Genomic DNA, 18,810 nt, shown 5'->3' with positions numbered 1-18,810 from the left:
CTTTGCGATATTTAATACGTATTTAACATATTAATGCAATTCTTGAATTAACATTAGGTATCTTTTGCCTATTTATAATAGCAACACTGTAATACTCGTTTAAGACATGAGTGACAGTTTTTTATGTCAAACAAGTTTTGCAGTAAGTTTTGTTTTGAATTCGATTAGAAAACCTGTAAACTTTCTTTCTGTTTTTTTTATACCGGTGCCTGTGTATTTACCTATTTGCACTTTGTTTTGTGCTGATAACTTGTCGTTATTTGTAGTTTGGAATCTTCCGTTGAGTCGAGCTTTGTTCTTCCGGATATTCGTGTGATTTTATCATCTGAGATTGGACTCTGACTGTGTTCACTGTGTTGTGCAGATATTTTTTAGATAGGACTCCTGTAAAAAGTACCTGATTATTTGAGATAGGAGTCCCAAGTTTGTGTTTGTTTTTGTGAAAGACAGTTTTACAACGAAAGTGCCACGATGTCTTCAGATAAACATTGTTGCGTTCCTGGTTGTAAAGGCAGTGGAGGTATGTTTGAAATATTTTTGTTCCTGTATCAATCTGCCTCTTAATCTTGTGGTTTGATTCCTGGCAAGGCCACAATCGAAAATAATTATGTTTGCTGGATAGTCAAAAATATTATTAACAGTGATTTATCACTATAAAATTCTTTTCAACTGGGTTTAACAGTCATCATACATACATATAATCACGTCTATATCCCTTGCGGGGTAGACAGAGCCAGCAGTCTTGTAAAGACTGATAGGCCACGTTCAGCTATTTGGCTTTAAGATAGAATTGAGATTCAAATAGTGACAGGTTGCAAGCCCATCGCCTAAAAAAGAATCATCATTATGAGAATATTATGAGATTTAATCCAATCAGGCCACATATAACTTTAAGAAAGTTAATTGTGAAAACCTCCGGCGATGGGCGCATGGTTGCAAAAGTCTTTTCTAGTATGATAGTTATACTAGAAGTGTTAACTTCCAAAAAATAATTGTATAAAAAAACTAAAAAACTATGCGTTTTATTGCAAATTGAACTAAAAAATAGAAAATAAATAATAGTTTAAAAAAAACTAAAAAACTACGCTTTTATTGCTAATCAAACTAAAAAATAGAAAATAAAAATTAATGACAAAGGAATTATAAAACAGTAGTAGCAAGTCGAACAATCAGTTATAGTCAATTACCTCCGATTAAAATTATAACAAAATTAAATTTATAAACAAAACAATTTAAATCGGAGTAAAAAGCGTGGGGTGCATTTTACTTCATTTTCATATCTCTCTTGTCATAAATATATGCTAATAGAATGATTTTAATATTTACTACATCAAGCACCCCACGCTTTTTACTCAGATTTAAATTGTTTTGTTTATAAATTAAATTTTGTTATAATTTTAATCGGAGGTAATTGACTATAACTGATTGTTCGACTTGCTACTACTGTTTTATAATTCCTTTGTCATTAATTTTTATTTTCTATTTTTTAGTTTGATTAGCAATAAAAGCGTAGTTTTTTAGTTTTTTTTAAACTATTATTTTCCAAATTAGATACAAGGTATCACTTCTTGACGTCACATCACTTAAATCAAATTAGGTATAACTACTACCGCTTACAAAGCGCATGTGTAGAAGAAGCGGCGGAACAAACTACACTGCAGCATTTTCATCGGACGTCAATTTGCATATGTACATACATAATGATCACGTCTATATCCCTAGCGGGGTAGACAGAGCCACCAGTTTGAAAAGACTAATTGGCTAATAGGGATCCGCACGGCACTGTAATGGTGCCGGGAACCACACGGCACATATATTTACATATATCCTGTAGACTAAACAAGTTCACTTCGTAGGTAAGTTGTACTAATCAAAACTCGTACCAAGGCGTGCCTATAATTGTGTTTAACCCCCCGAAATTCAGCAGCCAAGTATTTCTAAGCGACAAAGCATCACTGCAGTCATTTTTTACCCCCTGACAAAGCGGGCTTGTCAAGGTGCCAATACTGCCGGTTCCGGCTTTATTTCGAAGAATTGCCGATCGTGCATTTTACTGCCTTATTCAACGGGCACATTTTAATTTTCAAGTCGTGATGCGTCAATTTTGATGATAAATTAGTTTTCTTGCAATATTTTGTTGGGTTTTAAGTGATTTACTGATGATTAGTCTCTTTGAAGCTATTTCTATTGTCTATTTTGTATAATACATGAAGAGATTTATGAATGTGGATGAAGCGAAGGAAGTATGCAGAGGTCGTGACAAGTGGAAAGATGTAGTGTCTGCCTACCCCTGGAGAACGGCGTGATTTTATGTATATATGCATGTCTTCAATTTACACGCAAACAAAGCTGTTGCTGATATTTTGGTGATTTTATCATGATATTATAATTTAAAAAAATCGGTTGTCTGTAAAGTCGGTTTACTGAAGATAGTTGAACGTGACAACGTCTTAAGAAAATACTGATGGAATGGTAGCATTTTTGAAAAGAAAATTTTAATTTCATTTGTTTAATAGATTTGTATGTATATAGAGAAGGAGGTAAATGCTGCCGAACGCGAAGGCCGATTGTGCCTCTTTGTCGCTCGTTCCGCGCTCTCGCTTGCACTTCAAGCCTTACATGGAACGCCTCAGAGCGAGGTAACGCCGCATGAGTCATGTTTTTTCGTGCATGCAGTCGGCTCAATCGAATTATAAGACGTTGTCACGTCAAAAATATACCTTAGTCGGCGTTCGTTTAACAAAGCTGCATTTGAAAGTTTGTAAATTAATTTGTTACATTTCTTTACGTTAGGATATATCTAAACTAATATTATAAAGCTGAAGAGTTTGTTTGTTTATTTGAACGCGCTAAGGAACTACTGGTTCGAATTGAAAAATTATTTTTGTGTTGAATAGACCATTTATCGAAGAAGGCTATAGGCTATAAAACATCACGCTGCAACTATTAGAAGCGAAGAAATAATGGAAAATGCGAAGAAAACGGGGAAAAGTATTCATCCTTGAGGGCTTTAATGATGCCCAAAATAACAATTTCACGCGGACGAAGTCGCGGGCACAGCTAGTAAATAATAATATACTTCCCACCAACAATCCTGCCAAGATCACTTACACCAAACATATTTGTTGTTCCTTTCGTCACGTCACACAATTTCCTGCTTCTGCCCTTTTTGTGTCACCAACTGAACTTTCATTATTTGTCTGTGTCAAATCTTGTTGGTCATTTATAGTGACCGGTAATGTAACAAACTTATAAAATTATTAAAATCCATAAGGAAAATTAAAACATTTAAAATAGAAAGTAATTTCATTGACTGACTGTCATATTAACGCGCATCCAAATTATTCTCGTGACTTGTTTTATGTCGTCATATTAAATTGTAAATAAAATATGGGTTTGGTTTTTAATTTTAAGAAAAGCTTGTTTTTAATTATTTGTTTTAAATACATTTTTATCATTAATATTTTAAGAAAATGTTGCATGCATAGGAGTTTATTAACTAAGCATATATTTCTACAAATTTTTATGAGAATTCTAAAGGAAGTGCCGTTTACATTTTGCTCGACTTAGTGGCCTATATCAGTAATACTGATTTCACTGCTGTTACGAAGCGGACACCGGTAATAATTCGTCATTGTCCTGCGCGTCACGCGTCACAATTTCCTGATTTCGGATAACTGGACGCCATGTTATTTAGCGGTCACATTTAACGCAAATATTAATGTGCAACGTTTATTTGGTAGCTATTGTGTCTATGATTATATTTGTGCAGTTTTTCAATTCCCTCTCTCGATTAAAAATCAAAATAAAAAAGTCTCAATGCCATCATTGGACCATACAGCTAAACGTGGCTTTTCAGTCTTTTCAAGACTGTTGGCTCTGTCTAACCCGCAAGACTCGATTATATATTTGTATAGTACAGTACTATCTGGTACTATAATTATCTCCAAAATTACTGGAACGAAATTGACACAAGTCTAGAAATTACCTACAATCATCGGCTTAGCATTATTCCTCTTACGTTGGGTTCAGTTACATCCTCGCCACCCCAGAGTGGAGTCCAGGGTTCGGCCTCTACCATGGATCCTAGATTGGGTGAGTCAGGTTTTTTATACGAAGTGACAGGGAATGGAAATCTAACTCATATAAGTCGGTTCGACGCTCTCAAAATTCTCGTATATTCTATTAATCTTCAAGAGTGCAAAGACTTGCAAAAGTCTTATACTGAAATATAATTAAAATTTTCAGCGCCACAATATCCCGTAATAAATGGTCACTTTGCTATGAATAATGGCGTCGACAGCGCAGGTGATACAAAATTGATGTGCTCAGGCATTTTCTCAAAAGGTTGCAAACAAAACATAACTACGCTTTTATATGTATAGATACTATTAGGACGGTATTCGAGTCGGCAAGGGGTTAAAATGCGTAATGGAAGGCAACAGGAACAGGTTCGAATTCCATCTCGGTCATGTAACAGTAACTATTTACGAAGTTATTACATTAGTTTGAATACTAACCGATGCTCTTACGGTGTGGGAAAACATCAAGAGGAAACCTGCACATTCAGACAACTGGATGTGTAACCATGATCGATGCAATACGGGTTAGGTTTACCAGCAAACGTTGCTGAGGTCAGATGAGAGTGGTTCGCTTCGTGTGAAAACCTGACTCACCCAGTCCAGAATCCATCCAGGTCAAAGGCATACCCCGGGCTCCTCTCCAGAGTGGTGAGGATGCATTGGGAACTATAAGCCAGGAGGAATTAGACTTTACAGTGCTACTAGATGACTACCCGCAGTACCCGCGGCTCTGACCGCGTTAAATAAAACATACATACATACATATGGTCACGTCTATATCCCCTGTGGGGTATACAGAGCTAACAGTCTTGAAAAGACTGATAAGCCACGCTCAGCTATTTGGCTTAATGATAGAATTGAGATTCAAATAGTGACAGGTTGCTAGCCCATCGCCTAAAAAAGATTCCCAAGTCTGTAAGCCTGTCCCTTAGTCGCCTTTTACGACATCCATGTCCTTTCCTTTTTTGTACTGGTGCCGGGAACCACACGGCACGGAAATAAAATTTCCGATAATTCCCGTTCCCAGGGGAATTTCCATATCCTCTTTTAATACTCACCTACATTCCCTAGAGAAACTACATGCCAAATTTCAACTCGCTTACGCCAGGTAGTATCGGCTGTATATTGTCTGTCAGTCAGTGAAAGTTTTTTTTATAAAATATGAATGAGATAAACACACAAACAGGTTAAATAGTCTAAGAGCTAGTGAACCCTCCGAGTAACGGTGTTCCTGTAAGGCTAGAAATTTGTAGTGATGATTGTGATGTTCGAGTTCCTCACGTAACGCGAGGCCCCGACGACTGGTCTGAGACTTTGGTTCTCTTGGGCTCTGGAACACCGTTACTCGGAGGGTTCACTAGCTCTCCAACTAAAAGACCTATTCAGCCGAACGCAGCTTACGAATAGTCACAAAATATTGTCTCTGTCTACCTCGTGAGCGATAAAGACGTTATTATATTATTATTTATGATCAAATTTATATACAGATATTTTATTTATTTAAACTTTATGCACGTAAAATGTACATCAGGTGGATTTTATGCCTTTTTCCTTTCTCTTCCAATCGAACCTGTCTGCATGACGATGATTGATAGACTTTTACCGAACATTTCAATTTTAATTTTCATTTAATTTAAATTTTCTGTATTTTTGCATGCCATGACTGGTTAAATGCGCGACATGTATATGCTTTGTAACACCTTTAATTGTACCGCATTTATAGCAAATAAAGTATTTGTATTTGCATTTCAAGCAGAATCCTGGGGGCAATGACTAGTATATCAATAAAATTCCATTTTCGTGTGTCCATTCAGTCGTCATCAGCCGGGAAATTGGTTTCACAGCACGACTGGCTGAACCCAATGCGATAGATCAACTGCATGTAAACTATTCCATTTGTGAACTGCCTATTTTATATAAAAAAAAAAGATTTTACTGTACGTTTTCCTGACTATGATTTTGTGGAAAATTCTAGATATAAAATAGCTTATTGTGTCGTGTGGTTCCCGGCCGGCAGTTTAGAATCGTCGCTTTATCAGGCTTCTTGCGGCGCAGCGGTAGTGAGCTTGTCTGAGTCACATGAGGTCCCGGGTTCGAATCCCGGCCAGGGCATGATGAGAAACAAACTTTCTCTGATTGGCCTGGGTCTTTGATGTTTATCTAAATAAGTATTTCTTATAAAATATAGTATCGTTGAGTTAGTATCTCGTAACACAAGTCTCAAAGTTACTTCGAGGCTAACTCAATCTGTGTAATTTGTCCCGTATATATATATTTATTATTTGTTTACCTATGGATGTCGTAAAAGGCCAGATTATTTGCCAGTGACAATTATAATAGTTTGAACTGAATTACAATACAATGTAATCCATTCTTGAAAGATATATAATTAGGGAATCTATATAAGAGCAACAGAAGGCAAAACAATGATTTTTAGAAATTCTGCCCGTCTGTATATTTGTACTCGATACACGCGTAAACTATTGCTAATGAAACGAATAATACTAAAGCGAAGGAAGTATGCAGAGATCGTGCCAAGTGGAAAGAGATAGTCTTTGCCTACCCCTCCGGGAAAGAGGCGTGATTTTATGTATGTATGTATGTACTATTGCTAATTAAATGCGGTTTCCTCATAATATGTATTATACTTGGATCAACTTAAAAATTGGTATACAAAAAAATTCTCCTCCCACCCTTCAAAGGTAACAAAACAGTCAGTCAGTTTTTATGTATTGAAATTCCCAGTGAATTTTTATGGGAAACGAAGTCGCGGGCATCAGTTAGTATACAACATATTGAAATCCATGGTACCACTACAGTTTACATATCAAATTGTCATTCCACGATACTGGCCTTTGTAATAATATCCACGTGCGCCGATCTCATTTCCTGAAAACACTAGCGGGGATTCTGTTTGCGGCTTGAATATATTTACGTTCTGCCTGCAAATACAGATTCGTAAGGACTGATGATCGTTTTAAACTAATATTGTGGCAAAGCCGTGTGGTTTTCGGCACTTAAGAATATAACAATTGGTTGCAAAAATGCATCAATTGTTGTCGGGGAGAAAAATTTAATATTTATAAATAAATATAAATATGTACCGGACAAATTACACAGATTGAGTTAGCCTCGAAGTAAGTTAGAGACTTGTGTTACGAGATACTAATTCAACGATAGGTAAAATATAGAAATATTTTATAATAAATACTTATATAGATAAACATCCAAGACCCGGGCCAATCAGAAAAAGTTCTTTTCTCATCATTTCCTGGTCGTGATTCAACCCGGGACCTCCGGTGTCACAGACAAGCGCACTACCGCTGCGCCACAGAGGCCGTCTGATATTACTGATGCACCTTACGTTAAAAGCAGTATTCAAACTACTAATTATAATAAAAATTGAACTCGTAATTTATAAATTGTATAATCCCTGAAAAACCTTTGCCCACGGCCATGTGGGGACAATACAAACATACATACATATGTTCACGTTTATATCCCTTGTGGGGTAGACAGAGCCAACAGTCTTGAAAAGACTGATAGGCCACGCTCAGCTATTTGGCTTAATGATAGGATTGAGATCCAAATAGTGACAGGCTGCTAGCCCATCGTCTAAGAACAGAATCCCGAGTTTGTAAGCCTATCCCTTAGTCGCCTTTTAGGACATCCATGGGAACGAGATTTGGAGGTCCTATTCTTTAACGCCATCTGACAAAGAAGCGACGAAATCATCACCACCTATAAAAAATATCATTCGTTAATTTTTACTATCACGTCTATATCCCTTGCGCGGTAGACAGAGCCAACAGTCCTAAAAAGACTGATAGGCCACGTTCAGCTATTTGGCTTTATTATAGAATTGAGATTCAAATAGTGACAGGTTGCTAGCACATCGCTAAAAAAAGAATCCCAAGTTTGTAAGCCTATCGCCTTTTACTACATTCATTGGAACGAGATGTAGTGTTCCTATTCTTATTAACTTAGGATTTTTCTGTTTGGCGATGTTATAGCAACCTGTCACTATTTTAATCTCAATTCTATCATCAAGCCAAAAAATTAAATTCGTCGCTCGACGTCGCTCAAAAATACAGACGAACGTATCTTGATCAAATTAAGGACGTCCTGGTAATGGGTCAGGTCAAGAGTACCCGAAACCGCCGAGCTTGCATGAGGAGAGTTATGAATGTGGATGAAGCGAAAGAAGTGTGCAGAGATCGTGGCAAGTGGAAAGAGGTAGTCTCTGCCTACCCCTCCTGGAAAGAGGCGTGATTTTATGTATGTATGTATATATGTCGCTCGTCTTATGATACATCTATGGATGGGGCTTAATACACACGGGCGAAGCAAAGAAGCAATAAAGACGTGACAACTTGCTCTCATGCACGTATTATTCAAAATGAAATAAGCTTATGACGTCACAAAGGACTCGACAATGCAACTGAACGATAAAACGAAACTATTCGAATTCAATACACTTTGCATACGTTGTAGACGAATGTACTACAGCTATTCCGTTGAACACATAACATATAGACCAATAGATGTGTTATTAGATATCACTAGCTGCGAGCCAAAGCTTCTCTTCCATGGAAAATTTGAGATAAAAAGTCCCCAATACCTTATTCCAGGTAATGTTTTACCCGTATATTTAATTTCAACAAAATCCTTCATGGAGATTTTGTGTGAGAGAGTAACAAACACACATACAATACAAAACAACACAATCCAACGCAACGCAACGCAACACAGCGCAACACAACACAACACAACGCTACGCAACGCAACGCAGCGCAACGCAACGCAACACAAAGCAACGCAATGCAAAGCATTAATACAGCCTCCGACTCGACATCGTCGGAGTCGCGGTTCCCCAGGCATCACACCTAGCCTGGCGGAAGATCTTCCCTTTGGTGGCGGTCGAGCCTTAACTTTTACCTCTTTTCCAGTACTTTTTTCACAAATCAAAAAAATTTATTTGTCTACGAAATTTTGTGCTCTATACACGACTTTCGACGTTTTGTTTTGAGCTGAATTTGCAGAAAGGAAGTCATATTTCTTTGCAAAATCGTTAAATTTTTACAATTCACTTAACATATGTTTTAGCTACACAATTCAACTTTGTACAAAGGAAAACTGTGTGGTTCCTGGCACTGTAGAAAAGAACCACTCCATATCTTGTAAAAGGATGTTGTAAAACGCAACTAAGGGATAATCTTGAAAGCTTGGGATTCCTCTGGTAGGCGGTAATTTTTAATATCATAATTTCACTATCACATACATACATATAATCACGTCTATATCCCTTGCGGGGAAGACAGAGCCAACAGTCTTGAAATAACTGAATGGCCACGTGCAGCTATTTGGCTTAATGATAGAATGGAGATTCAAATAGTGACAGGTTGCTAGCCCATCGCCTTAAAGAGAATCCCAAGTTTGTAAGCTTATCCCTTAGTTGCATTTAACGACATCCATGGGAAATTTGGCGCCGGGAACCATACGACACTATGAACCAAAAAAAAAAACAAAAACCAAACCAAACAAATGAAACCTGACCCTGATTAATTTTTAGATTAGTTAAAAACAAGTTCGTTTAGGTTTTTCTGCTGTCGACTGTACATAAACGAATGAATCGCCGATAAATTCCACTTATCCATAGACCTACTTAACTTTTTCTAAAGCGGATATTGAAAATTAATATCGTTTTTCAAACCAGCAGTTACTTAATGGTTCTCGTGCAAAAACCGTTACAAAACGCTTGAATTCATAATCTGCTGAAATGTTATCGTACGAGTAATTTTATGCCGTGTGGTATCGGCAGGAGGAATAATTAATATTACAAGTCCCGAACTTACTTTGTGGCTTATTCAATCTATGCGGTTTGTTTGTTTGTTTGTAATATCTTTATTGCATAAAAATTTACACAGTAACAAGAAAATAGTAAGTACATAGTTATAAAAGAAACTAGTCACTTGCAATGGCGGACTTATCCCATAAAGGGATCTCTACCAGTCAACCGGCAAACAATAAAGGAACTAGGTTTTTCCTGTATATATTTATTTATTTAACATGACATGCGGAAAGATGTAGTCTCTGCCTGCCCCTTCGGAAAGGCGCGATTTTATATATGTACTAGCTGTGCCCGCGACTTCGTCCGCGTGGAATAGTTATTTTGGGCATCATTGAAGCTCTCAAGGATGAATAATTCCCCCCGTTTTTTTTCACATTTTCCATTATTTCTTCGCTCCTAAGAGTTGCAGCATGATGTAATATAGCCTGAAACCTTCCTCGATAAATGGTCTAGTCAACACAAAAACAATTTTTCAATTAGAATCAGTAGTTCCTGAGATTAGCGCGTTCAAACAAACATACAAACAAACTCTTCAGCTTTATAATATTAGTAGATACTTTTAATCCTGACTTCATTCATATACTTACATGCATACATCTATGCATGTAAGTATACGAATGAAGTCAGGATTCGGACGTTTAAAATGAAATTGGTTCGCACGTTTCAAGTTTGCTCCAAAAGTGGGGAACGCAATGTGCCGCCAGTTATTGCATTTCATTCCTGTTAGTACAACGTTTTTTTTTTTTCAGGGAACGGCACGTGCATATTGTGTTTGTCATAGAGTATAACATGCATGGCATAACATGTATTTCTATTATACTAGCGCTCCGGCTTCGTACTTTAAGCATTGATAGATAAAAACAAAAAGAAAACCATCTTTGCAACATTTTAAACAGGATAAAATCCGTTCACATCTTTCCGAGATTAACGCATATATAAAAACAGAGAAAATAGGAAGACTTTATAATAAAACGGGTTAGCCTGCAAAATTTGCGGAGGTCAGATAGGAGTCGCTTTGCTGCAAAACTGGTCATACAAAGCTACTATCAATTTTCAATTCTCACAAAACTGGTACAATGGGTTCAAACCATAGAGGTATTTATCATACACCAAGCACATTTAAAAAATAAACTGTTGATATTTTTTTTCTGTTTGAAAGTTATTTATTTTGCTGATAAACTTATAATTTAATTATATTATACTATATATATAATAATTTGACTATAATGAAATTTGGCACAAAGTTAAAATAATCATTAACAGTAATAAATTATGAGTTAATTGAAAACGAAATAATCATGTCTCCTATCTCGGGTCTGCTGGAAGAGATTTCTTTTGAAATAAACAGAATCTTTGTGATTTTGTTTCTTGTGATTGTCAGTCTCGATGTTTTCTGTGTACATAAATTAGTAAATAAATCATACATACATAAAATCACGCCTCTTTCCCGAAGGGGTAGGCTGAGACTACATCTTTCCACTTGCAACGATCTCTGCATACTTCCTTCGCTTCATCCACATTCATAACGCCGAGCTTGCATGAAGAGTTGGCGGCTCGGCGGTTTCGGGTACTCTTGACCTGACATTTTGCCAGGACGTCCTAAATGTGATCAAGATACGTTCGTCTAGGCCTTCCCATTCCGACCTTTCCCTCTATCTAGGACAGAAAAAGGAATATATGCGACATCTTATGCTACTTGTAAATGTTATTCAAGTAAGTCAAATGTCTACTCTATACGGAATAGAGACTCAATGGTCCAACCCGAGTTTTTCCTCTTGAATTTGTAATCTCCGAATACAAAAGGTAAATTGCCCGCTGGTGTCTACCCCGTAATGACGTCATCAGTGCGCCTGTAATCGCGTGTGGACACTTTTATGGCATACATGGAGGTCGGGTTTTGTCCTTATTTACACCGATACGATCAAATAATAGGTGTGTTGAATTGTTTTTGTGTTTAAAAATTAAGTTTCATAATAACTTAAATATTGATGACCACTTTGCTGTTCCACAGGTCAGGATTGAATTGCATCAATTTATTTGGCATTTCTACTGCGGAGAAATTGCGTCTGATTGTTAATCTCAAAACATTGGTACTTACATAGAGCCACGTCTATATTCCATGCGGTCTAGGCGGAGCCCAAAAGCCTTATAAAACTGAAAAGCCACGCTCAGCTGCATGGCTCTGTAATTGAATCGAAATTCAAATAGTGACAGGTTGATAGCCCATCGCCTATAAAAGGAATCTCAAGTTTATAAGCCTATCCCTTAGTCACCTTTTATGACTACCATCAGAGGGATATGATATAGATCTTTTATTTCGGGCAACACAGAACTCACCAGTATTCCTCCATATTTTTTGTTAAATGTATTTTTTGTCCTTAATAATATTTCTTATTTCTATATTTCTTTCGCTTTTCTTCGCTCGTCGACAGCTCACCGGTTTAGCTTAAATTATCATTGAAGTTCTTATTATAATACGCTTTGGTGTAATAGTGTGACCAAGTCACTATAATGTACAAGAGCAAATGACATCATGAGACCTTTTGTATGAATCTTGGCAAAATATCTTAACATTACAATGTTATTATAGTATTAATCTTTTTTTTTAAACTGTAGCGTTGGTTGGCTTCGAATACTCTTGACCAGCCTATCGTCAGGATCTCTCTGATTTGATCAAGGTAGGTATGTTCATGGTGCCGTGTGGTTCCCGGCACCAATAAAAAAAAAGAATAGGACCACTCCATCTCTTTCCCATGGATGTCGTAAAAGGCGACTAAGGGATAGGCTTACAAACTTGGGATTCTTTTTTAGGCGATAGGCTAGCAACCTGTCACTATTTGAATCTCAATTCTATCATTAAGCCAAATAGCTGAACGTGGCCTTTCAGTCTTTTCAAGACTGTTGGCTCTGTCTACCCCGCTAGGGATATAGACGTGACCATATGTATGTATGTATGTATGTATTATTTCAATCTCTCTTGTACTCGTATATTCCGAGCTCGCGTGAAGAATGTTATGAGACGTGTTTCAACGCAAAAAGAATTTTTCAATTCGAACCAGTAGTTCCTGAGATTAGCGCGTCCAAACAAACAAACAAACTCTTCAGCTTTATAATGTTAGTATAGATTCTAACAGCTGAACGTGCCCTATCTTTCAAGACTTTCTTTTAATATGAATAGACTCTTAAACTGGCAATTTAATTAAATTTTTAGCAATTATATAAGGTTTTGATAAGATTACATTCTTCAAAAAGGCACTGTTTCGAATCCCACCCCGGCCATGTATTAGTGACTATTTTCGAAGTTATTTACATAAGCTTGAATACTAACCGATGCTCTTACGGTGAGGGAAAACATCGTAAGGAAACCTGCTGGCATTCAGGCAACTGGATGTGTAACCATGATCGAACAATACGGGTTAAGTTCCCCTACCGAGGTCAGAGGGGAGTCGCTTCGTGTTAAAACCTGACTCACCCAATCCAGGATCCATGGTCAGAGGCATACCTCAGGTTCCTCTCCAAAATGGTGAGGATACAACCGCGACTAAAGCCAAGGGGAAGAAAATACTTTATTAATAGATTTTGGAGTGGGAAGTCAGCACACAATTAGCATAGCAGTCTATCACGTGACCGAAGGCTGAAAATTATCTGGCCAGCCTTCTGGGCACACTCCCGCATGTTGATGCTATACAGAGACTGTACAATTTGTAAATAAAATTTTAGTTTGTAACCATCTTTTTTTACTTTATTTTTTATTAAGTATATAAAAAATATGAGCATCCAGATAATTTCCCAAAATTATCGCGGGAACGGTAACCGTTAGGTATTATTTATTTAACGTACAAAAAATTTATAATAATCTAGGTATGTAATTGAAACTCGATGAATTTAATTTATTGCAATCCCTCATATCATATCGTTCTATTTACGAGTAGTAGGTAGGTAATACCTAATGTCAACACAACCATAAATCCAATATCTAATGACCGCCTTTGATGTAGCATAATGTGTGTGTAGCATTATAATTAATGTGTGTCTGTGTGTACAAGTATATAAACATAGCTTTCCATCCCTCAATTACATGTATGGAGTGCTACCCCTAGTATTTTTTTTTTGATATACTTACTTATATATATGTAAAATTTATTTTCATACTGGCAACATTAAGATATAAAATGATTTGTGTTACGAGATACTAAATCGACGAAGCTATGTATATTTTACTAGCTGTGCCCGCGACTATATACCTACGTGTGGAATAGTTATTTTGGGCATCATTGAAGCCCTCAAGGATGAATAATTTACCCGTTTTTTTTTGTCACATTTTCTATAATTTCTTTGCTCCTAATAGTTTCAGCGTGATGTTATATAGCCTAAAACCTTCCTCGATAAATGGTCTTTACAACGCAGAAATAATTTTTCAATTCAAACCAGTAGTTCTTGAGATTAGCGCGTACAAACAAACAAACTCTTCAGCTTTATAATATTAGTATAGATAATAAATACTTGAACAGATATAAAAGCTACGAACTGGGCTTAGAAAATTTATTTTCCCATCATGACCTGAAATGAACCAACCGCCCCCATAGTAATAAGCAGTGCCTTGTACTGAATTTCTTGAACTGAAAGTTTTATTCTTATTTTCCTCGAAGTACGTAAATATATAAATAAAATACAAGTCGTCAATCAAAATTCTCGAAGAAGAATTCTCTTTTATTTATTTCACGATGGTTATCCGAACTCCCTATATAAAAATCGTGTGCGCAAACCGTATCTGTTTGTACGGTAACAAATACTGGTCAATCTTGACGTGATGTTGATTGAAAAGCGGAACGTGTGAGAAACAATATTTGCCGAGCTAAATTGATTGAAAGAATTACCGCTTGACCTGACCTGACCGATGGGATATATGTTGTTCAAATATTGGTTTGTGCTGTTGACTTAGTATAGAATAAAGTTTAAACGATAAAGGGAAGATAACTTTTTGCTCACTTATGTTTTAATACATACATACATATGGTCAAGTCTATATCCCTTGTGGGGTAGACAGAGCCAACAGTCTTGACAAGACGGATTGGCCACGTTCAGCTATTTGGCTTAATGATAGAAATTCATTCAAATAGTGACAGGTTGTTAGCCCATCGCCTAAAAAGAGGACTCCCAATTTTATAAACCTATCCCTAAGTCGCCTAACACAACATCCATGGAAACGAGATGGAGTGGTTCTATTCTTTTTTTTTTTAATTGGCGTCGGGAACCACACGGCACTTTGATAATAAATAAGTAATTTATACATGAAAATAACAAGTATATCTTAAATAGAAAGCTTGTCACTCTCATACCAAAATCAATATGGCTTGGCAAGCGTCCAGCCGGCGGAAATATGTTTACTGTTTTCGTGAATTGTATGTTCCGCTCATTGTTTTTGTTCCAAATTAGACGTGCACATGTGCTCCAAGGCACGCGGTTTGGAGTGAAGTGGAACAAGGCCACTATGTGTTTTATCGTACATACATACATACATTTCATTCGTTCATATATACTCGTCTATATCCCTTGGGAGGTAGACAGGGTCAGCAGTCTTTCAAAAGACTAATAGGCCATGTTCAACTGTTATGCTTGATGTAATGTTGTCAAATGTGTAGGTTTCCTCACGATGTTTTCCCTCACCGTAAGAGTATCAGTTCGTATTCAAACTAATGTACATAGCTTCGAAAATAATCATTAGTACATGGCCGATGTGGGATTCGAACCTCTGTCTATCTGCATATCACGCATTTTCATGTGATTCATCAACCACTGATGTTCATGTGGCCGCTGGCGCGTTCTAATAATTGTATTATTTAGAAATAGTGTACAAATAAAATTGAAATACATTAGAGGCAGTTAAAAATGTATCCTAATTAATTGAAAATACTTTTGACAGACGAACGGCAAGATACGGCGAATCAATTAAGCTAATGCACTTCATAACCCTTTACTGTCACTGTTTGACATGACACAATGAGAGTTAAGGAAATAATAATCTAGTTCAAAATGCGTAACTGTTTGGTTGAACCACAGATTCATACTTAACTATAATACGACGGGTTGAGTATGTAGTTATTATGACCGCTTTTGTGGCGCAGCGGTAGTACGCTTGTCTGTGCTACCTGGGTTCGAATCCCGGTCAGGGCATGATGAGAAAAGAACTTTTTCTGATCGGCCTGGGGCTTGGATGTTTATCTATATAAGTATTAATTATAAAATAAGTATTCGGGCACGCGGGCACGCGGACACAGCTAGTATTCGTGTAAAATGACATAAATCATTATTTCAAGCTCATGTTCAAGCGAATATGAACTTTATAAACCTAAGATTCTTATTTTAACTCCTTTCAAGTCAGGATGCGAAAAGAAATCTTTGCATTTGAAACTATTTTTAAGAAAAAAAAAAACGAGCTCTGCATAATCCAACTATGAGAATGTTACAGACAAACTTTACATTTTATTTTCTGTAGGAAAATCTGAGATTTTCTTGCGTTTTAGATTGCCCAAGACAATGCTAAGGCATTTGCTTCCTTCCATCACTGAGTCTTTGAACTTTTATTACTGATTCTACTATTTTATGAAAAAATTATGAAATAAAATAACTATATTTTCCAAAAAATGAAGAAAACTCATTTGTTTGTAAAATTTACGATATGTTTTAATATACTAAATGACATGCATGATTATAAACACGTCTTTACCCTTACGGAGAAGACAGAGCCAACAGTCTTGCCAAGACTGAAAGACCACATTCAGCTGTATAGTGCTGAGATTCAAATAAGGTTGCTAGACCGTCTAAAAGTAGATTACCAATTATAATAAATAGCCTTTCGCTAAGAAAATCAAAACGAATAAAAATAAATTTTAAAAGTATAGTACGGGATGTAAGTTTGGAATGAAATAAAAACGGTCGGTTTTTTTTTTTAATTTTTTTTTTCGATAGGTATACAAAAATGAATCTCGTTCAAAGTGTCAGTGGTTACACGATCCTATCCTGTGGTGAGAATATGAAAAAACCGAGTCGCCGGCATATCCGAAGTTTTTAATTTCACCCTCATAGCACGAAGGCGGGGGCAATAAGCTATATTTTCTAGTGAACGCGTAAAGATTGCGATGTTTTTTTTTGTTAGGTATTTGTTCATTAGCATGTGAGGCGGAGATTCATTCTGTGTGCCGTGTGGTTACCGATAATTTATGGGATAAATAAATATGTTTTGCATCGATGGAATCTATATTTTGTTCATATCTAATGCAGCTTTTACTATGACCTGATATGCGGTAGATGGTGGCTTTGTGGTTTCCGGCACCTATATAAAAAATAAGACCACTCCATCTATTTTCCATGGATGTCGTAAAATGCGACTAAGAGATAGGCTTACAAACTTGGGATTCTTCTGCCACTATTTGAATCTTAATTCTTTAATGTAACCTAACAGCTAAAAGTGGCCTATCAGTATTTCAATACTGCTGGCTCAGTCTATCCCGCAAGGGATATAGACGTGATTATATGAATGAATGAATAATATGGGTTAGGTTCCCCTATAAAGGAAAAGTCAGACGGGAGTTGCTTCGTGTTAAAACGTGAAGTAAGTACCGGGAATGAATCCAGGACATTCTAGCCTTAGGCTTACAAAGTTGGGATTCTTTTTTAGGCGATGGGCTAGCAACCTGTCACTAGTTGAATCTCAATTCTATCATTAAGCCAAATAGCTGAACGTGGCCATTCAGTCTTTTCAAGACTGTTGGCTCTGTCTACCCCGCAAGGGATATAGACGTGACCATATGTATGTATGTATGTATGTACATTCTAGCCCTACTGTGGGCGAGAGCGTCCAAATGATGCGTTGGTTTGACCATGACCTGACTTTCACCAAAATGACCAAGATTCGATCCAAGGTAAGTGAAAATAGGCTCTAGTCTATGCTTTATTTATTTATTCATTTGTTTATCATTTATGCCTTGAATATGGTTACAATATACATAGGTCTTAAGCATTCAAGTACAGTTTCTGTTAAGACATATTCTATGTACCTTTGAAGGCGTCGGAATTATGTACCTATATATATTTTGAATAAGCAGCGTATATAGGCTCTGTCAAATTATGATCATTTTGTCAATATTTCAATGTCAAATACATCTGGTATTTGAGCTTGCATGAAGAGAGTTATGAATGTGGATGAAGCAAAGGAAGTATGCAGAGATCGTGGCAAGTGGAAAGAGGTAGTCTCTGCCTACCCCTCCGGGAAAGAGAAGTGATTTTTATGTATGTATGTACATATGTAATACATCTTGTCTCCACCTAACGTCTCCTACTGTCTTTGTGTTTCATCCGGTCAAACACATAACCAACATTGTCAGGGTTGTTGGTATAAATCTGTTCGGATACATTTCCGGGATACATTGAAATTGATATTGAACTTTCGTAACTAGGGTTGGTTACCAAAGTTGTGAAAATTCAATTAAGAGTTAGCATTTCATTGCAAAGGGTTTGTTTTGCGCATTGCACAGAGCAAGGAAGTATGCGGCTGCCCTAGAAACGGGAACAACAAACATTATGTATGTATGTATGTAACACGTCTTCATAAAAACTGCCAAATTGTAATTTCTTATAAAGATAAATTATGGAACTGAGATTCAAATAGTGACAGGTTGCTTGCGCAACGCCTAAAAGAATAATACAAACATATACTCACGTCTATATCCCTTGCGGGGTAGACAGAGCCAAAAGTCTTGAAAAGACAGAAAGGCCACGTTCATCTGTTCGGTTTAATGATAGAATTTAGATTGAAATAGTGACAGGTTTCTAGCCTTTTGCCTAAAAAAAGAACCCCAAATTTATGAGCATATACCT

At 36.7% G+C, this 18,810-nt stretch overlaps 1 protein-coding gene across 1 annotated transcript in view; it reads left to right on the top strand.

Moving 5' to 3' along the window:
- Positions 1–140: 140 nt before the first annotated feature.
- The window catches only part of LOC106134841 (leucine-rich repeat-containing protein 24-like), a 64,068-nt gene continuing 45,398 nt past the window's right edge, over positions 141–18,810 (top strand). The window contains exon 1 of the mRNA XM_060950451.1: positions 141–520. Within this exon, the coding sequence (XP_060806434.1) occupies positions 472–520 (49 nt within the window). The 5' untranslated portion in view covers positions 141–471. The remainder of the gene's footprint in view (positions 521–18,810) is intronic.

The sequence above is a fragment of the Amyelois transitella genome, chromosome 21 (genome assembly GCF_032362555.1).
Source record: "Amyelois transitella isolate CPQ chromosome 21, ilAmyTran1.1, whole genome shotgun sequence".
Lineage (NCBI taxonomy): Eukaryota > Metazoa > Arthropoda > Insecta > Lepidoptera > Pyralidae > Amyelois > Amyelois transitella.
Note: the sequence above shows the minus strand (reverse complement) of the source record. Positions and strands in the feature narration are given on the sequence as shown.